The 21,984-nt window shown below is 37.4% G+C and overlaps 1 protein-coding gene across 1 annotated transcript in view; it reads left to right on the top strand.

Annotated features, from left to right (window-relative positions):
• LOC137602544 (gamma-aminobutyric acid receptor subunit alpha-2) overlaps nt 1–21,984 on the top strand; it is a 35,221-nt gene that overhangs the window by 3,937 nt on the left and 9,300 nt on the right. The window contains exons 4-7 of the mRNA XM_068325377.1: nt 9,243–9,310; nt 13,014–13,234; nt 14,070–14,152; nt 17,404–17,547. Coding sequence (XP_068181478.1) covers nt 9,243–9,310; nt 13,014–13,234; nt 14,070–14,152; nt 17,404–17,547 — 516 coding nt within the window. The remainder of the gene's footprint in view (nt 1–9,242; nt 9,311–13,013; nt 13,235–14,069; nt 14,153–17,403; nt 17,548–21,984) is intronic.

Genomic DNA, 21,984 nt, shown 5'->3' on the forward strand with positions numbered 1-21,984 from the left:
TCAGAAGATGAAGCAGCTTGCATGGTATCATTAAGACACTAGGAATCCTCGGATCTATACTGATTTGAAAAACACTACTTGCTCCCTTTTTTAAGATGAAGTCTATTCTGTAGCCTCTAAGCTAAAGCCACTAATGTATGCCAACTGAGGTGGGTACACAAGGTTGAACATAAAGTATGCACCTTTCGATCTCCGTGTCTACCTATTTTTTCTTGCTAGCATACTACTCTGCCTTACGTTGGTGCATATTAGTGTAACCGCTCAAGGCAGGATGGCCTTCACTAGGATTATTGGGTTTTGCTCAAGGTTTCTGCCTGTTAAAGGGAGTTTTTTTTTTCTTGTCTACTTTGCTTAAGTGTGGGCTTATTGTGGGACAAGTTGGGTTCTATAAGAACAGGTCTTTCCCTGCTCTACCTGGAAAGTGCATTAAGATTGTTGTTGGGTTTTTTTTGTGATCTGTTGCTTTACAAATGAAACTGAATTGAATTGAATTGAATAGTGCTATCCTTTCAAATCAGTTCATGGTTTTGTGGCTTCTGTAGACCTGGATTACTCCACACAAACTGTTTGAAGTCACTTTATGATTGTTTTCATTTTAGAAAAAGTCCCCGTTTTTGGTTGTTTAGGAGTATAGAGGCAACATTTTTACTGTTTAATTGTTTTTTGCTGTGTAGCTACAGAAAGATGTTGTGATCTAAAAATGTCATCTGACTTTTTCTCAGCATTGAGATAAGCAGATAATGTAATGTTTCTTAAGAAAATCTGACATTTTAAACACTGTATTATTTTTTTAGGTCTTTTAACTTTAATGTAAGACATGATAATTCCTTCTTGGGTTTGTGAGATTTTAAAGGAGCACTTTAGTTGAGTCAAACATTTTGTAAGTAACAGTCTGCCAACTTTAGGCCTACTTCCATTATTACCATGATTGGCATAAATATTAATACAGTAGAAACCAAACCAAACTTTTTCTCTAACAGCAAGGGAATGTAACAGCTTATAATGAACCTGAGAAATTTAAATACTCCGTAAGAGGTCAACAAGGAGTTTGAAAGCATTTCCTCAACCACTTTGAATGGAAATTTACATTTAATATGACTTTGCTTTAAAAGTACGTGTCTGACAGCTGGCGTCTGTTTCAGTTCACCAGAAGGAACAAAACATAATGGAATATTATTTTTCTAACCTGAAAGTTGATAGCTTTAGCTAATTTTCTGTGAGGAACATGTAAAACATTTTCAGTCAGAACACACAAACCACCGCGACTCCTTCTTACACACTTACATTAGTTGTACATTGAAGTGCAAGAATTGTATGGAGCGGCATCAAAATCACTACTCAATCTCCCGCTGTGAGTGATATAATTAAAACAGTTAAAATGAAAGAAAGACCCACACTATGTATGTTCACGCTGTCTGACCAAATGAATGTCATTAGCAATGAGCACCTTGGTTTAATTATCTGGTAAAGATTCTCATGACTTGTATCCATATGATTAGAATCGACTGTGAAAAAAATTAATTAAAACATGATTTAGCAGATATAATGGCAAATATTAAACACATATGCAGCTATACTGATTTTATTGTGTGTGTTCATATACCTGTCTTGTTTGAAGAACCCAGTAATGTGAGCCAACCAGACCAGACACCACTAGGTGAAAAAAAACACAACGTAAGGGATGATTCTTAATTTATCTTTGATGTCGGAAAAGGTTCCGTGAAAACATTGTTCATATAATTTAATCAATGATGATCATTTATTTTATTCCTGTTTTCTTTTATTTTGACCCACATGAGAATAAAATTGTTTAATTTTTTTTTTTTTTGCACCTTCTGCAGAGGGCATTTTGTGTTTTGATGGAAATCACAACTTCTGCTGAGGCTCCAGCACCCAACAGTTCTCCCCTCTACATCCTCACCTCTTTCCTCCATGTTTGGCATCTCATTTCCAGCTGGCCCCTCACCCCAAAGCTGAGCTCCTCCCTCAGGATTGGTTCCATTTGAAATTCTAATTCCTGGGGCCAGCAGCCCAGCCTAGGAGCTGCCATATGGGGACAGATCTCTTCTAGGTTGGCAGCACTCAGGCTGTTCAACTGGACCCTTGGTTATAGTACTGCCTGCGTATTTGATGTGTTGGAAAAGCATTAGCGTTTGCCATATTCCTGCACTCATATTCATCCCACTTTAAGAACCTAAATGATCATATTTCACAACCTGATTTCATTAAATAGTTTTATTGCACAATATTTATTATCACACATTTACACTTGAGGCGTTGGCCAATATTAATTAATGGTTCTACATTAGCAGACCTCTCTGATAAATCATTCTTAACACAGAGATTAAATAAAACAGTTAAAAATTACTTTTGTAATGGAATGCCACACTTTAGCCATTAATATACAAAGAGACTACATCATGATGCACAATCCAGCAGGAAGACAGAAAATTTACATCACATGGAATTTTCCACTTTTTTTTAGTGGAAAATTCCACTACATTTGTATTTGGCATCTGTGGGAAAAACATGTTAATGCTTGGATGGATCCTGGCTTATAACACTTTTATAATGGCTGCAAAAGAGTCTCAACACAGCTGCACAAAAGTGTGTTCATTCATACATAAATTATAGTCGGGGATATAGAGTCACTCCCAGAGTCAGTCTTCATGGTTCAAGTAGTGGGTCTCCCAAAAAATGAGTCTGAATTCCACTCTATCTAAAATATAGACTGGATTTATTAATTTCCAGCATCAATACACATTACAAAAATATATATTTCTATTTTATTTATTTTACTCTTGTGCACAATGAAATAATTTCCCTTTGGGATTATTAAAATATTCTTCATAATCTTCATCTTCATGAGTCTTAACTAGTCTCTCCATACAGAGCTACAGTTGAAGACAGATATGGGTCATGGATAAATTCAGAGCAATTCTTATTTAATGTAATGTAATTAACACAACATTACAAAATCCCCCCATGACATACATGTACACATGTAAGCCATGTTACAATAGCATGCCTTACATCAGAATGTACACAATGGTATAGTTCATGTATGGAATGTTTTGATGTTGTGACCTTTAAATCTTTGCCGATGACTCTTCTGTGTTGTCTCACAGAAGGTGATGTGAGTTGAAAGATTTTACAGCTGCCACTGATAATCAAATTATAAAGATGGAAAAGATGAATGTAGGGCAGAGGTTTTTAATGTGAACCCACATGTCCCCTCTGGCTAATAGAAGTATTCAAGGAAGAATAAAACACAACTGTAATCGCTTTAACACTGAATGAATTGCTGCCTTTTGTTAAGTACTGCGTTTTCTCTGAGTTTATTTTTAGAAAATACAAAGTAAGCGGAGACATTTGATGGCTAATCAGACCCATTTCATTTCCAACAACAGCCATTTCTATCCTATACGAAGCCTATATTGTACCTGCTGCAGACTGCATAGTAAGTCCTAACTGGTTCAGACAGACGTCTGTCCTTCGTATTGGTCATCTGGTTCCAAATAATGAAATAATACTGAGTTATTTTAAAATGCACCAAATGTTTTCTGCCATCTTTATTGGAATCATTCCATGCATCCAAGTGTGATTGCAGAAAACCAGTTGCTCCCACATCACCATCAGTGTGACAGCAAGGCAACTCGTTTCTGTTCCTAGTCCAACTCCAGCGGCTAAATCCGCCCAAAACTTTGTGTTTTAACTACAACTTGGAGCTGAGGGTGAAGCATGGTGTTCCTGCTTCGACAGTTTACAGAGTAATAACTGATGCTGTCGTTTAGTTAGATGCAGAAAAGGGATTTTCTTTACTATTGATGGGAGAAGACAAATCAAAAACAGTACTCACCACCCTTAACCTTCTGGTTACTAATGGGTTGGTTAGCACCCTTCTGTCAATATATATGGTTAAAGAAGTTGCATTCCAAAATAAGTAATAATCTACAAAGTTGTACAAATTAATATTTTATGAAACACTCTGAGTCATTCTCTATTTAAATGATAGTTTTCCATCTTTTGACCAACTGGTAAGCAGATTAGATATTCCTAGTTGTTTTTTTAAATATCTACAGCTGAAAACTTTGTTGCTCTACAGTCTACAAACTCAGTTTTAGGGAAAGACTTACATTTGATCAAATGTATAATTTAGAATTTCCTCAGTCTTATAATTTGTCTACTTTGGATCATCTGAAAATTAAATTAAAAATGTTCAGATACACATTGGCAAAAATTATCCAGGGGACTCATTCTTTATTACCGTGGCATTCTGTTGTACAGGTCTTCACTAGTCCAAGGTCAGGTTGTCCAGAACAAAACCAGAGTTACGTCTTACATGTGAATGATCCAGACAAACCGCTCAAGTCGACCACATGTTTTTAAGATGACTTAGGCTACAAAATTTTGTCAGATCATTTTCAACACGCTCTCTCTCAATACTAGAGGAATCTGCTGGATCAAGCCATCCTATTGTTTTATTTGGTGTTATAACACAGGGTATAAATCGTACAACCATATTGTCAGAATAAATGCAACATGCTGACCTTCTGACTTATATTGTTCAGTTGGAAAACCCCTTTTCATAATAGTTATTCTCTGTGGATTAAAGATATTATGCAGCATCTTAAACAAGACATAAGATTCTATACAATTTTGCAGGATTTATTTTTTTTAAATCAATAATAGAAGAAATAGAATTACTTTGTGTTCTTTAATTTATTCATTGATGTAGTTGTTTATGTAAGGGCATTATTGTTATTTGTCACTATTTGTTTCTTTACACTATTTCTTTATTGTTATTTAATTCTATTTGTGTTCTGCTCCCTTTTGATACACAGCATGTTATAATTAGCTTTAATTTTAGGTTGTAGATCTTGTGGCTACTTTTGTTCAATGTTATGATGTTTATAATATCTGTTGTCATTTTTTAAATAATTTCTGTTGTCATTTTTTTAATAATATCTGTTGTCGGTATGTCTGTTGTGTAAAAATATTCCTTAAATGGAATACCCCTAGGTTATTACCTAACCCAGTCTACAGTTCCACAATGCCGCACTTCTAACAAAACTGGCAGATCACGACAGGAGATTCGGCAAATGCAGAATCAAAGATATTTAATTAATTCAAAGCTGAGTTCAGAATAGCAGATAATCAGTCCAAACGGGCAAAGAATTCCAACGAAGGGCAGGCAACAGGGATCAGGCAGAATCACTTGGAGGTTATCAGGTAGGAAAGAAGAAAACTGGAAAGTAGGATGAACACTAACAATTTGAGGGAGAGCTGAGGGCTGAGCAGAGTTTATATAGATGGAGACTGATTGGGAGATGCGTGCAGGTGACTGAAAAACACAGGAGATGAGTTGGATTGAGTGCAGGGAGGAGGAGAATGCCCTGAAATGACAGGAGAAATTGCTGGGAAACACTCAAAATGAATAAAATGAAAAATAATCTTTAAGTGTCGACAGAAGTAATGAAACATGGGATATTCTGACATATTCTAGCTCATTGTTTGGGATTTGTGGCCGATGCATCTTCATTTCAGTTCAGTCTCGCTGCTCTTTTCATCCTGTTTTTCATAAAAAACAGAGATGAAATGAGAGTGAATATTGGCTGACATTTGTCAAGTGGTCTGAATCACAACTCCGAATGAATGATAATGTTTCTTGATGATGCCTGGTTATTTTAAGAGGGAACAGAAAATCATCTAGCCACAGATTCATAAGGAAAGGAAGATCTACAATGTAGGAAAACCTAACCTACATTGTCAGGAATATTTCCTTATATTTCCATTATTACTTAAATGGAATTTGTTGGATATTTCTGTTGTGCTGTGAGTGATGTAATGACACATTTTAGTCGAATTCAGGTTGAATATTTTTATAACGATGATTTTGGTGCACTGTGAGGAAGTGGCAAGCGGTGTTAAGTAAACAGCAACAATACACCCAATGCATTTAAAGACATCAGCTCTCAAAGCCGTTCAATCATAGAACTGTAATGGAGGTCGTATAATCACTGTTAGGTTGGAGCAATCAGCAATCAGGAGAGGCAGGCGGCAGTTTAACTCACTGCGAACCTAAACGCAGCTTTTGAAGCCTCCGACACCGATCAATAGAAGAATCATGGTGACATCATGTGACTTCCTGTCCCACTAAGTCTGATTTTTTTTTTTTTTCCGTTGCGCTTTGTCTCTGTCCAACCTGGCAAGAGTTAACTTGACATTTGGGAAGTTTCACAGCGGGATGCACTGTCCTCTAGCAGAGGCAGGTTTCGTCTGGCCACTTAAACACGGTTCAGCGGGTCCATCTGTACCACATGATTCAGATCGTATGAAAAGCACATGTTTATGACTGTTCTTGCTGAATAAATGAACTTTAAGCATTGTCCTTGTTCCTATAAATAAGTGTCCTGACCTCCTCAGGCATTAAATGCACTCTGGATATTTTAAAATAGTAAACATGTATTTGTCCTCAGGGCTGTGCTTTTCTAGGTTTGCCACTGCGAGGATGCATCATTCTACAAATAGGGTTAGATTTGCTTGGGAATTTTGCTCCACTCATGCACGACGAATGGACTGGAGCTGTCATGCAATGGTGAATTTGCTTTTCAACAGTTCTCCTTTTATTGATTATTCTTCTGCAGTTTGTTTTGTGATATTATTCTTTTCTCACTTTGTTGTAAACTGACTGAGCGCTTATGTATTGAGTTGTATATTGGTCGTCTCGTATTTCATATGACAACTAATTACAATTAATAACACTGCAATATTACCTGGTTAAATTCAACAAACCCTCAAACATTAAGACCAACAACATTCCAATAACATATCCACAGACAGCCGAGTCTCATACACTTGAAATGAGACCAGGTCTCATCGAATGTGGTGAACAAGTGGAAAACAACATGAATGTATCCATGATACATGGCAGAAAACAAACCTAAGGTCAATAACTTACCTACAACCTCCATGGTGCAGTAATGAAAAAGAGAATTTCTCTGGGGAGGTCAAAGCAACCGACAAGACCTCAGTAATATGGTTAAGAGGAAAACACATCACAACAGTAAATGATACAATAAGGCTTTAGAGGCTTCAGCTTCACAATGGTTTTGTTTGTTCAATGCTTGATGACTGTACAGGAGCTCCATGGAAAGGTGAAAATAGTGTAACCCATTCTTTTTGGCCATTGTTAGCACCAGTACCACAACAACAGGGATAGAGACACAACAAAGATGAACCAGCAGTTTTGACCTGGTTTAAGCAGAGACGGTTTTCCTCTACCAATAAGGGCGACAACAGAAAATGGAATTTTTAATATAGTGTCCATAGCGCGTTGTTCCTTCTGACCACAAAACCACTTCCTGCACATATGTTCAACATCATCCTCTCTGATACAAATATATAAAGTGATAGAGTAGGCTGAAGTTTTCATGACGGAAAAATCATCACACATAAAAAGATTTTTGAAATTTAAGATGTGTAAAAAAAGAATATTTAAATCAGGGTTATATATCTGTAAAGAATATAAACATATCCATAATGTTGTCGGATTTATAATATACTGCAAATCGGGGGAGATGTTTAATAAGTAATCACAAACTTACAAGGGGAAAATTCCACTTTATATTAGTGATATCTTTATTATTACTGATGAAAAAGGAATAACAGCACTAATATCAATAATTGAATAAAAGATATCTCAAATTTTGTAAATATATATCAGTTACTACATATTGTAACATGTAACATTGATAATTAACTGTTAAAAGGACTAACCACAGCTTCGTATCTTTTTACAAGAAGGAGTGGTGTTAGGGTCACACGTGTTCTTTAAGGCGTTTGTTTCTCTTGAAATAAATCGAGCTAATGGAGACTTCTGAAAGGCGCTGTGATTCCTGATCTATGATTCACATAAAAAGGCCTGGTTTACATACATTAACATACTTCACCGTCCTATCAGGGTAAATGGATTGCACCTATCACCCAGCAACCTGCCACTTCTTCTTGATTTGCACTACTTTATAAATAGGAAGGCATTTTCGTACTGTGACTTGTTAGAGGGACGTGAACGGCGACTCGTCTTGCCATGCATGAGAGCACTTTGCTGAGGAGCAATGATCTCCTTAGATTCCATGTGAGGTGTTGTTTGCTGTGTAGTACATAGTGTAGAGTAGAACATGAAAGCTTTTTGAATTGACCGAGCATGAGAGATCAAGCTTCAGTAATTATTGAAAGAGACAGAGTGTAGAGAAAGCAAATGGACCTGATGCAGGAGAAGTGCTGATGCACTAGTGCATTATCACATGAATAGGAGGCATGTGAGGCTTTGCTTTTCCTATCTGTCACATCAGTGTGAACATTTAGGACAAATTTTATACGCTTAGAATCATAGCATTCTTGTCTCTGTGGTTCACTAATGTAATCCTGCTGTGGCTGAGAATTGGTTCACATATTACTGCATAAAAACACAAGGAGTGTGACAAAATAGTGTAAAATCTGTAAAGATAGACAACAATCATGACAATCATGATTTTATATATATATATATATATGTATGTATATATATGTATGTATATATGTGTGTGTGTGTGTGTGTGTATATATATATATATATATATATATATATATATATATATATATATATATATATATATATATATATATATATATATAAATGACAACAACATATAAAACAACACCTTTGCTCTAAGTCCAGTTATTCTACTTCCAGCAGTAGTTAGATATAAATGTTTTTTTAAATCTATTTCTGATGTGTTTTTTTAACAAGGAGTTAGTTAGGAATATTAACTACCATTGACTGGTAGCTCCTAAGCGGTAAATGCATCAACATTGAGGAATGACCAAATGATGGTGTCAACCCACAGACTGAATTTATGAATATGATCTATTATAATAGAAATGGCATGCAGGAAAGAAACGTTAAGAAGAAATGTGTTTGAAAAGATCAATACGTATGTCATAAATTACTGCATTTTTTTACTCAAAGGAAAGTATGCACGGAGGGTCGACGAGGAATGATGGGATGGTCGTAAATACTCAATGTTTTCTCTTTAACTCACAACACAAAATGTGATTTCAGTTTTTGTTGCACAATTGTCAGAAAGGTCGGAAGAAATAAATATTCCTTCCTGCAACTTACCTCCTTCTTTGTTCTGCATATCGACTCTGTTTTGTCCGGTTGGGTGTTTTGATGTCTCTAATTGTTGTGTCTTCTTCAGACAGGATAACTGAGGTGAAGACAAACATCTACGTCACCAGCTTCGGACCGGTTTCAGACACAGACATGGTGAGAGCCGATAATGGACATATATTTAGTATGTTTAATTATTCACCAACATCCAGGCTGTTGTGGAGAACAACACCACTCCTGTTGAGAGCCTTTCACCCCCTCCTCAGAGTATTTTTTTAAAAAGAAATATAGGTGCTTATTTTGCTTTATTTTACTTTTATTGCAATTTCCTCGGCTTTCATAATCTGTCTACACACAGCAAAAACTGAAATGGGAGGAATTTTTCACATTACAGCGCAGTGTCCATTCATCTGACAATTTTCATCTTATAAATTATTGAAGGTCCTCTTGTTATTCCAGTCACTCCTTTGTTTACCCTGGGCTTTCCTGTTTATCATTCCGGAGCCTACCTTCACATCCCATCATCGCCGCCCCTGTGTTGTTGAAGACCATTTTCCAAGTGATTGAACTATTGATGTAACAGTTATGATGCTGGAGTTCAATGCAGTGGCCTCTGAAAGATATGCTAATCAGGGGGGGAAGCACTGCCTCCTCAAGAGCCCTACATAGACCCCCACTTATAGGACACCGCTCCTCGAAGATTAAGACTATAAATGATCCTACAGTATAAATGTTTAAAATCAGTAGAAGCAAACCAATAGTAATGTCATCTCCTTCAGTTTCTTATTCATGAGTAAAATGAACATTGCAGAGCTGAAAATGGAGCACAGGGTTTATGAAATGTTATTTATTCAGGTCTTGTACAGCCTGATAGGTTCTCCTTTAACCTGATTGATTTACTGGGATACTGTGGAGCAAATCAGCTGATTGCAGAGGTGGCTGTTTTATTGGATTTATAAGAGGTCTGCTGATGGAGATGCAAATAATTAGACAGAGAAGGAAAGACTCTTAACTGGCACCAGCCTGGACAATCCTACACATGTTTGTCTGGCTCTTCTGATGCAGAAAAGAAAAAGGGAAATGGTGCAATGGCATCCTTTTGTTTCACAAATGTTAACAGTAAAATGAGAGACAATTCAATCCATTTTTGTCATTTGTAAAAAACACATGTAAAAAACAAATTGCATTTACAGATGTGATCATTTGTCCCACACATATATAATACACTCATTTCACACTTAACGCAAAAAGGACAGTGGTTAGTCATTCTCAGATTTCAACTTTTATTCAGATCTGCAGCACAAAAGAATGTCTGGAAAATAAATGAATCAATGAACCCCACTGGATATCAACCGACCAACGGAGAGAGGTGAAAATATCACCTCCTTGTCAGAGATAAACTGAACTGCGTAATTTAAACAAGCTTTAAAGTTAGAGACAGAACATGAAATCCCAATTCCAATGTAAGCTGGGATAATGCACAACAGTGACAAAGGAATATAAAAAAATATTTTCAGTCATAAAAATGCAATCTAAAACTTGTCAAGATATTATTTTCAGATTAAAACTAATTTCTTTCATCCTGAAGTGATTATAATAGTAGGGTATTATTTATACGTTTGACCCCATGTCAGTGCAGTCATGTGCAGTAAACAATATAACTACCATCCATGACCACTGGTGCACAAAACCAGTTGGAGAAAAACGATTCATCCTTTGCACTTCCAATGCTCAGCCCCTATGATAAACAGATTTCATAGAAATGTTTCTAAGAGGGCAAACAACCCATAAATTATTGTCCACTCGCTCCCTCACTCCCATGTCGATTGAAAGTCAGCATGAAAACATTCCCGGTGCTTCACAGCAAAGCAACGTTTCATTCTGAAGAGGATGGAGACTTCTTTTTAAAACACATCGCATAACATGAGCATAAAGTGGCTCGTTATGGTTCCAACATCATTTTCAGAACCTCTGAGACCCTGGATTAATTTAAATATATATTATTTATACACTTTTTCTTGCTACAATCATTGGTATAGCCCTCAAGGTAGAGGTGTAAGTGTTTGACCTGAAAGACTTGGCACCAGATGTATGGAGTGTCTTTATGTTTGCTGTCAGTTTTTTATGCTCTCATCCACCTCAGTTGTTAAGGAGAATGCTGCCAGAATTACTTTGCAGTGAAGCTCAGGAAATATTTCTGTCACAAAAAAATTCACCAATTTTCATGTTTACTTGAAAACGCCTTTTTTTTTTTAAGGAAAAAGCAACTCCTTTGAACAAAATCATGGCTTCATCTTTAGGCATGGTTTCGACTTTATCACATATGTAGACAACTGACAATGAACACAACAACAACAAGCTATCTTGTTTTGCTCTTGCGGTTGATGCTGTTACGTTTATTAATGCTCCTCCAGTGTAATTTGCTGCATCATGACTGTGATCTTTTTCTGTGGTGTTGCCCTGGAATTCATACTCCAGCATTTTACAACTGCTTTTTCCAATTCTGTGTGTACGGGAACATTTCAAAAATGTTACCCTGGAAACAGAGACCTGAAGTCACCAATTCACCTACATTTCTTATTTTTGGACTGTGAGAGGAAGACTGAGTACACAGAGGGAACCCACCCACACAAGGAAGAACATGCAAATTCCACACACAAATGTTTTAAGTCTGGATATCAACCCAAAATCCCTCCTTTAGGCCCGGGGGGGGGTCAAACTCATTTTCACCGAGGGCCACATCAGCATAATGGCTGTCCTCTAAGGGCCAGATGTAACTTATTGATGTAACTAATGTAACTCAGTGTAATGTAACATACTGTAAATGTAACGACTCTTTAATGTTAAATAATTTTTCACGTTACATAGCTTGTTGCTATGTTATAACATAAATCTTTTTAATATGTCAGGTTATGAAACGCACATAACTCCATCAATCAAGGATAAATAGCCATGTGAATAAAGAAAATTATGTTATGACCTATTTATTTTTAGACCTTTTATGCTCTCACCGGCCACATAAAATGATGTGTCGGGCCTCGTTTGGCCCGCTGACCTTGACTTTGACACATGTGCTTGAGGTTATAGTGTTAATCGTTGTTTGTCGCCACCCATCCATTTGAACATTTGAACCATTGCTGGCTCGCTTACGTTTATGCATCATCAGACCCCTCATGTGGAAAGCTCTGTTTTCATAAATTACTTTACTGGATTAAATGTATGTTAAACCAATCAGAGACCTGAATACAACTGCCAAATGGAGACCCTGGCATTTGTACAGAATTATCCTTTAACGTCAAGAGAAACTCTTGAATAGTTTTTCTTCCAGTGGACAGTTTCAGCGCCTCAAGATCTAAATGTCAGAGGCCTTTCAACTGTGACGAGAAAAAAAAACAACTCAAGGAAGCTGAATATATCTCTCTCCCTCTCTCACTTGCAGAATCACACAAACACACACTCACGTGCACACACAAATCTCGGTGCAGTGCTTTTTGCCCTAAATCCTTCCTTGTCTGTGGATTCTTTTGACAACAGGGGATTGTAGGTCAAGGAGTTGTCTTGGCCTCGGAGCTTGCTTAGGAAAACACCGGCTCAGGGAGCTGAGAGGTGTACTGACAGAGCCGGCCTCACCTTGAAGGAAATTTAACAAATAGAGAAAGCCACACAGTGCCAGGGTTTTAAAGTGGTGTGTGAAGTCAGCCGTGATGAACCGCTGCTTAAAACACGGCAGTGAGATGTGTCCTGGTCAATTCAATATTTTTCAATGAAATGAAATGGGACTCGTTGTCACACAACGGAAAATTTAAAATGTGATTAATACAGTTAGATCTGTCTTCTCATTAGTCCTCTCTGCCCACAGGAGTACACCATAGATGTTTTCTTTCGCCAAAGCTGGAAGGATGAAAGATTGAAATTCAATGGTCCAATGAATATTTTGCCCCTCAACAACCTGATGGCAAGTAAAATCTGGACTCCGGACACCTTCTTTCACAATGGGAAAAAGTCTGTGGCTCATAACATGACCATGCCCAATAAACTGTTGAGGATCAAGGATGATGGGACTCTGCTGTACACCATGAGGTAATTCAAGTCCAGAAAGTACACCTGAAGAAAAGTCAGTGGGTGTTTCTGTTTCATGCGCTCAGATGGATTTAAAGGAATAGTTTGACATTGCAGGTAATATGCTTTTTTTATTGCAGAGATTTAGATGAGATCTGCCTGTCTGTAAACTAAAAATTAAACCACTCCTGATTTGTTAATCTGATAAACTCTTGGGAAAAAAAAATTTAAATGCTATTTTTCAGTCTGTCACAGAAAATAAATCTTAATTTGTAAATGTTGCAAGTATGATAACTTTATCACTTTTAAACACAACCAGTTCACCGTGGCTTCATGCTTACATCTTCTCAGCTAACTCTCAAATATTCCAAAATGCTGAACTATTCCTTGAAGCGGAATGACCTGGAACACTTTCCATCCTCAAGCATGCCAAAGCTTCATAGAATGGTATAAAGTAGCAAAACAATGTTTTGTTCTAACGTATTCTTCATGCACCTTATTTGATGCAACTGAAAATCTTATTGCTGACGTGCATTTCAAGAAAATCAATTAGAATTTGCAAGTTACTTCAACAGTGGTTGGTATTTTCTAATTGGAAAGTTGCATACAATGCAGTTTCTTATCAATATGCAATCTTACCATAGACGCTCAAGTTTGATTTCTGCTGGTCTCTGCTGTACCTGGTTTACTTTGCTCTGCTGAATACAGTTAACATGAATTATTTTTGTTTCAAGGCATTACAGATGGGAAGCATCTTGAATGCATGAGGCTTTTCAGTTTGTTTTCTTGTGTTCTTAATGCTGTTTACTTTTCATGCATTTGCAAAGTCTCCTTATTTTCTGTGAATTGGATGCAGGTTAACTGTGCATGCTGAGTGCCCAATGCATCTGGAGGATTTTCCCATGGACTTTCATTCCTGTCCACTAAAATTTGGCAGCTGTGAGTAACTCTGATGATGATAGCGCCCGAGGCACCTTTAACTAAAGTGCTGTTTCCTTTTTTTTTTCATTTCCTCACTGGTTCTTATGCAAGGGGACAGTCTAAGAACCAAGTGAAATTGAAATGCATGGCTTAGTTTGAAAGAAATATGAAGCAAATAAATCAATTCTAAACTGTTGGGAAAAGAAATCTGAACCCATTCCAATATGTTTTAAATGATAATTTCTTCATCATTACTTTATTATAATGCCATATTTCTTTACATAATGTCCAAAAAACAAGGGATTACATAGAAAACCATTAGTAGAAGTTGACACACGGCTGACATGACGTGACTTTGTCCGAAATAAATGCCCCTTTTAATCTTACTGAATCTGAGTGAGCAGTAAGAAGATGAATTACTGAATGAATCTGAGTGGATGTCTCGATCCTATTGAATTATCTCAGGACATAGACAGGCATGGGAAATACTGCTTTACACATTCTGCAACAAGACATTCTCTGTACCAGTGAGTGATGTCACATTTTCAGTGGCCCCTCTTATGTGTGGTGTTCCAAAAGGCTTTTGTACTCGACTCTTTAATACAGGTAGTCCTGAACATGCGTACACAATTGGTTCTGCGAGGTTGTTTGTAAGTCATCATTTATTAATTTTCAATCTAAAAATCGCCATTTGAGGTTATTTAAATGTTATTACACTAAATACAAAAATACTATCCCTTAGACTTACCAGAAACAATTACAGAACATAAAAACAACACATAATAAAATAAAATACAGGTACAGGTCATTTCGAGTTAGTTTGTTCTTGATTCTTCAAAGTTCTTGATGTTTTAAAAAAAAAACAACATGGAAAAATAATAAATCAAGTTTACGTCATTTCACTTGACGTTAACATCTGTCTACCAGGAGGAATATTGGACTCTTAAAACCACTCAAAAACCATTAAAAGCACATAATATCATGTTACTGTATAATAAATTAGAATAAAAACATATAATCATAATAAAACATGTACATATAATTACAATATCTACCATAAAATCATAATGCAATATGTACGTATAATTACAATATCTGCCATATTGAAGTGGGACACTGAGAGGACTGAGGAGAGTAGACAGGAGTACAGGGAGATGCAGCGTAAGGTGAAGGTAGAGGTAGCAAAGGCCAAACAAGAAGCTTATGATGACTTGTATGCTAGGTTGGACAGTAAGGAGGGAGAGACTGATCTATACAGTTTGGCAAGACAGAGAGATAGAGATGTGAAGGACGTGCAGCAGGTTAGGGTGATTAAGGATAGGGATGGAAGTCTATTGACAGGTGCCAGTAGTGTGATGGGAAGACGGAAAGAGTACTTTGAAGAGTTCATGAACGTGGAAAATGAGAGAGAACAAAGACTAGAAGAGGTGACTGTTGTGGACCAGGATGTAGCAAAGATTAGTCAGGATGAAGTGAGGAGGGCACTGAAGAGGATGAAGTGTGGAAAGGCAGTCGGTCCTGATGATATACCTGTAGAGGTATGGAAGTGTCTAGGAGAGGTGGCAGTAGAGTTTCTGACTGGGTTGTTCAACAGGATCTTAGATAGTGAGAAGATACGTGAGGAATGGAGGAGAAGTGTGTTGGTGCCCATTTTTAAGAACAAGGGAGATGTGCAGAGTTGTGGCAACTACAGAGGAATAAAGCTGATGAGCCGTACAATGAAGTTATGGGAGAGAGTAGTGGAAGCTAGACTAAGGGCAGAAGTGAACATTTGTGAGCAGCAGTATGGTTTCATGCCAAAAAAGAGTACTACAGATGCAGTATTTGCTTTGAGGATGTTGATAGAGAAGTACAGAGAAGGCCAGAGGGAGCTGCATTGTGTTTTTGTAGATCTGGAGAAAGCTTATGACAGGGTGCCCAGAGAGGAACTGTGGTATTGTATGAAGAAGTCTGGAGTGGCAGAGAAGTATGTTAGAGCGGTGCAGGACATGTATGAGGACTGTAAGACAGTGGTGAGGTGTGCTGTAGGTGTGACAGAGGAGTTCAAGGTGGAGGTGGGACTGCATCAGGGATCAGCTCTGAGCCCCTTCTTGGTCGCTATGGTGATGGACAGGCTGACAGACGAGGTTAGACAGGAATCTCCATGGACTATGATGTTTGCAGATGACATTGTGATCTGCAGTGAGAGCAGGGAACAGGTGGAGGAGAAGCTAGAGAGGAGGAGGTTTGTCCTGGAAAGGAGAGGAATGAAGGTTAGCCGCAGTAAGACAGAGTACATGTGTGTGAATGAGAGGGACCCAAGTGGAAGAGTGAGGTTACAGGGAGAAGAGATCAAGAAGGTGGAGGATTTTAAGTACTTAGGGTCAACAGTCCAGAGCAATGGAGAGTGTGGAAAAGAGGTGAAGAAGCGTGTCCAGGCAGGATGGAACGGGTGGAGGAAAGTGTCAGGTGTGATGTGTGATAGAAGAGTTTCAGCTAAAATGAAAGGAAAGGTGTACAAAACTGTGGTGAGACCAGCGATGTTGTTTGTTCTAGAGACAGTGTCCCTGAGGAAAAGACAGGAGACAGAGCTGGAGGTAATAGAGATGAAGATGCTGAGGTTCTCTGGGAGTGACCAGGAAGGATAGGATCAGGAATGAGTACATCAGAGGGACAGCACATGTTAGAGGTTTTGGAGATAAAGTCAGAGAGGCCAGACTGAGATGGTTTGGACATGTCCAGAGGAGAGATAGTGAATATATTGGTAGAAGGATGCTGAGTTTTGAACTGCCAGGCAGGAGGCCTAGAGGAAGACCAAAGAGGAGGTTTATGGATGTAATGAGGGAAGACATGAAGGTAGTTGGTGTGAGAGAAGAGGATGCAGAAGACAGGGTTAGATGGAGGCAACTGATTCGCTGTGGCGACCCCTGAAGGGAAAAGCCGAAAAGAAAGAATAATAATAATAATAATAATAATAATAATAATAATAATAATAATAATAGGGAACAAATCTGTTGATATTTTTCACAATACATTTTTTTACAATTCATTTTCAGTGTATGCTGTGACTGAAAGAGGCAAAAGTCCCTGTGCAACAATTTTTGCTGAAGTTTTACAAATTTCATCTTCAGAGAATTTTTTTCTTTTTCCAGTATTCTTTTCTTGAGAAACCCTGCTGAAGGGGGTTTACATTTGGGTCACTGAAATTATTTCTCTACAAATCATCAATAGCTACAGCTGCCCCAGATTTATGCCCTATGGGTTTTTCTTTTTTTTCCCCCCTTTTTTAGATGCTTACACAATCTCAGAAGTGACTTATGCTTGGACTAAAAACGCCTCTGAATCTGTGGTGGTTGAAGGAGAAAGCTCCCGCCTTAATCAGTATGACCTCCTTGGACAAACAGTCGGACAAGAAACCATCAAATCGAGTACAGGTAAGCTTTTGTTAAGGTGTAATAGATGTCTAGAGGGTATCAAATCCACTTTGTGGATCCTCAACCTCCATTCTATTCATACCATAACCACCCCTACAGCCTGGAAAATGAAATGTAAGAATCCCCCGATTTGTATCAAAGAAATTACATGGCAGAGTACTACATTATGAAATAAAAATAGTTGTTGTCTAGCAAAATCAAAATGTCTATATTTGATGGTGTGAATCTGCACTTCGGGATAAAACCAGTGCACAGTCATCATTTACCTGAAAACAGTGGTGACATCTATAGCTTTGATCATTTTAATTTTTGTGTAATTATTAACCTAATTATCTTTAATTGTTATTATTCTGAGCTGCTTCAGTAACGCTCTATGATTAGATTACCATAATTAATCATAATCGGGCTTACACTAAATTTTAGGAATTCATTCAATGTAGTACTCCATGAACTATTAGTAATGTAAAACTATGGACAATGTATCATGGCTGACTTAACGCAAGAACAATATGTTCAATAGATAGATAGATAAATAGATAGATAGATAGATAGATAGATAGATAGATAGATAGATAGATAGATAAATAGATAGATAGATAGATACTTTATTTAATTGCACATATCCACTGCTCAGGCATTACATAAAGAATAAGCACCAGGATAAAAAAGCACCAGGAAAAAAAATCTGGAAAAAATAGAAACACTGACATCACAGGACATACCACAAGACATACACTACACTAACAGACACACGTAGCATTAACAGTACATGTACTAAATTATAACTAAAATATAAACAGTATAAAATTAAAATATAAACATTATAAAATTAAATAAAATGCATTCAACCGCGTGCTGAACTCCCCCCCCCCGCCTCCCGCGCGCTCCTCCTGAGAAAGTCATTGTACCCCCTGATGGCACGGGGCACCTGCCATCAGGGGGCACCTGCCGCCTGTGGAGGCGCTGTGTGACAGCAGTCTGCCACTGAAGGTGCTCTTCTGCTGGGAGGAGGGGGTGTGCAGGGGGGTGGCTGGTGTTGTTCATGATGGCCCTGACTTTGGACATCCAGGCTCAGCCCGACCACTGAGCCCGCACTGCGGATGAGCCTGTTCTCCTGGCCCCACCACCCCAACACACAATGGCATATAACATACATGCCATTGTGTGTTGAGATATATGTGTATATACTGTATGTGCATATTGTGTGTTGGCATATAACATATATATAATAATGCAATCATTTCATGGTGATTTCAGTCGAAGTACAAGTAAATACTGTACTTTTTTGCATCACTGTTCAACTGCATTACTGATCAGTGTGATGAAGTAAAAACTTGTGACAGCTCACTGTTTTTAACTTTTTAAGTCATCTTTATGGTTTTTGTAGTTTTTAATGTTTATATTCATGTAAAATTCTGATATATATATATGTCCCACCACTATAAAGTCTTATCATTGTTATTTTACTGAGTAGATATTGAAGTTGTGCGCCTCCAGCGTGTTGCAGGAGATGGCCAGAGCTCGTAATGACACATTTGCTAAATTTTGTCCTTTGTTATTTACTTTATTTGGCTTCAAAAATCCAAAGAACAATTTAATCTAGCATCCTTTGCATAATAAAAACTCAACAAAACAAATATTTGGCAGTCCTGCAGCTTGAATTCTCTGCTTCATTCTGTATTTTGTTAATCTGCATTTAGCAAGGCCTAAAGACACAAAAGCAGCACAACAGTTGAGCTGTTGTTGAAAGGAGCCTTTTCCCTTTATTGCACCTGAGAACAAACATGGGCAAGCAGTCAAAGTCTGTGCAATTACTTTGGATGGAATGAATAGTGGACACGAGGGAGCACATCTGTCTGGAGAAGCTGAGACACTAAAACAGAGAAGTATTGCTGCTGGGTTTTGCAGTAATTCAAGTGTCTGATTTTGGTGTCCAAATACTCAAATACGTCTCTCAAAAGTGCCGTGATGCATGACATGAAAAAAAAAAATCCTATGGTTAGAATCCTGAAGGTGATGTTCATTGAAAATGTAGGATTTCACTTAAGTGCACCTAGATTACAGTTTCAAAACACGGGCCTAACCCAAAGGACACGTCATCTACAAGTGTTAGAACTCTCTCGTATATCCCTTATTTTCCCATAATGTGTTCCAATTATTTCCCGGGTTCTTTCTGGGTTGTCTGACCTCCTCTAGCATTCCAGAAAAACAGGAGAATTTTGGCTCTAAATTGCCTAAAGAATGTAAACATTAATGTGAATTGTTAATGTCTGTATGTTTGATCCATGTGATGAATAAGCTGGCAACTTGTCCAGGGTGTACACTGACTCTCACCCATGGATGGATGGATGGATGGATGGATGGATGGATGGATGGATGGATGGAATGGATGGGAACATTAGCATACCTGGCTAGCTAAGTAAGTAATACTTAGTTAATAACTTAGTGTGTTTACTTGCTGAAATTCACATGTCTGCAAATTATATGCAGAATAAATTTTGTTTTACCTTGTGGGGTTGTTGATTCACTCACTGTGTTGTAGTTTTGTAGTTTTATTTGATTGGAATTTCTTTGACATTGATCAACTTCCTCTAAAGAGGATTTTAACTCCTTGACCTGTAAACCAGTCATTTTCTGTTTAGCATGCATGTTTACGATCCCGTATTATTCACAAATATGTAGAGGTAATGTTAACTTAATTATCAACAATGCAAATCAAGCAACTAAAATAAAATATATTCAGCAGGGGAACGTAGTTCTTCTTCTAAAGTGTTATGTAGAAAGTTAGGTTAACTTGTACTGATGTACGATAGATTGAAATAAAAACAAAATCTCAAGAATGGGAATTTATATTATTCCCACCAGCTTATAATGGATGTCTTAATTCAACTAAATTTTGACAATAAGTAAAGAAAGACACTCAGACACAATACCTTTAATGAAGGCATCTCAACACTCCAATACAGTAGATGGCAGTGTCTTATAATGATACTTTGTTATCAGAGGAGATGAAGATGAAGGAGCAGAAAAGAATTGCCGCAGTGTGGTAAGACTGTGGAAAATGAAAACCATTGTTATCGGTGAGAATGATTTTTATAGTTTTAGTTTCACAAAGGTTCAGACAGGAGCTAAAACTCGACCAACGTTATTAGAATTGTGTTATATTGAACTGTCTGTTTTTGCTCACGCAAATCACCGGTAGCCACAAACTATTGGTTCAAAAACCTTACTTAAAATATAAAAATGTAATATTATCAGTTATTCTTTTGCTATGAGAAGCATGTCATTCATCCTTATTCATTTGTGAGAAATGTAGAAACAGAAACCGTACTACTTACATTTGAATTGTTCACAAAGTGAAGACAGGAAAAACCCATAAATAGGCTATAGAATAAAAGAGATAACGAAGCCTAAATTTAGACTGCACACATTTCATGCAAACAACAAAGAGGCCATGAAATGGGGACAGAAATTGTGTATGCATACACGGAGAACATATGTATGTGAAGATGAGGGGGAAGAAGACAGAAAGGAAAAATAGCTTGAAATTTAAATTTTATTTTTAATGCAAATAATAAGGACACTTTTGATTCAAATTGTATGGATTGGAGATTACATAATAGCACTATGCAAATTACAAGCAAAGGCTATCTAATAAACTGTAAGTTAGAAATGTGAACCAACATAAGAAATGTAAGAATAAATATACATCAGATGAAGCCACAGGAGAAAACCTGATGTCAGACTGCAGAGTGATATGTGTGGGATGGGACTGAAACAAAAAGGTTTGTATTAACCTTTGACGAGATGCTTTGAGGTGACTTCAGATATTTTTAAATAAAATACCTGCTGGAGTTGCTGTGGAGAAGAAATTCATCATATACCTGTTGTTGACTGTGTATTTTCCATTTTTTAAATTTAATTCAGTTGGGTACTGTCATGTCACACCACAAATAAACAAGGAAAAACAACAGATTCAGTACTATTGTAATGTTCCCTGCTGTGACAAAAGATTGTAGCACACTGAAATACTTTACACAGTGGTAAAATATAAAAATGAGGATATTTAAATTAATCCCTCAAATGGTGAAGTAGGAAAATGCCCTCCAGGTTGAACATGAGCACAGCTGAGCCAAAGCAGGTGGATGCTGGGTGGAGTACAGCAGCAACACTGATGGCGAGCACATGTCAGCATACAGAGTGAATGTGAACGTGAATGTGTTTAAGTAGACCGACAGGCCAGTGCAGGGAGATGTGATGGTGTTGTTTGTCATTGGTAATCTGTCAGTCGATGCAGCGCAGGATGACACATGATAATGTCATGCTTTAAATAGTTAGCTAGCTGCGTGATACAAGAAGAAGAAGAATTATAAGTAATTAAGAATATCAGATATGATTTTGATTTTTAAAATCATGTTTATTCACAAAAGTCGAAAG

The sequence above is a fragment of the Antennarius striatus genome, chromosome 10 (assembly GCF_040054535.1).
Source record: "Antennarius striatus isolate MH-2024 chromosome 10, ASM4005453v1, whole genome shotgun sequence".
Classification (NCBI taxonomy): domain Eukaryota; kingdom Metazoa; phylum Chordata; class Actinopteri; order Lophiiformes; family Antennariidae; genus Antennarius; species Antennarius striatus.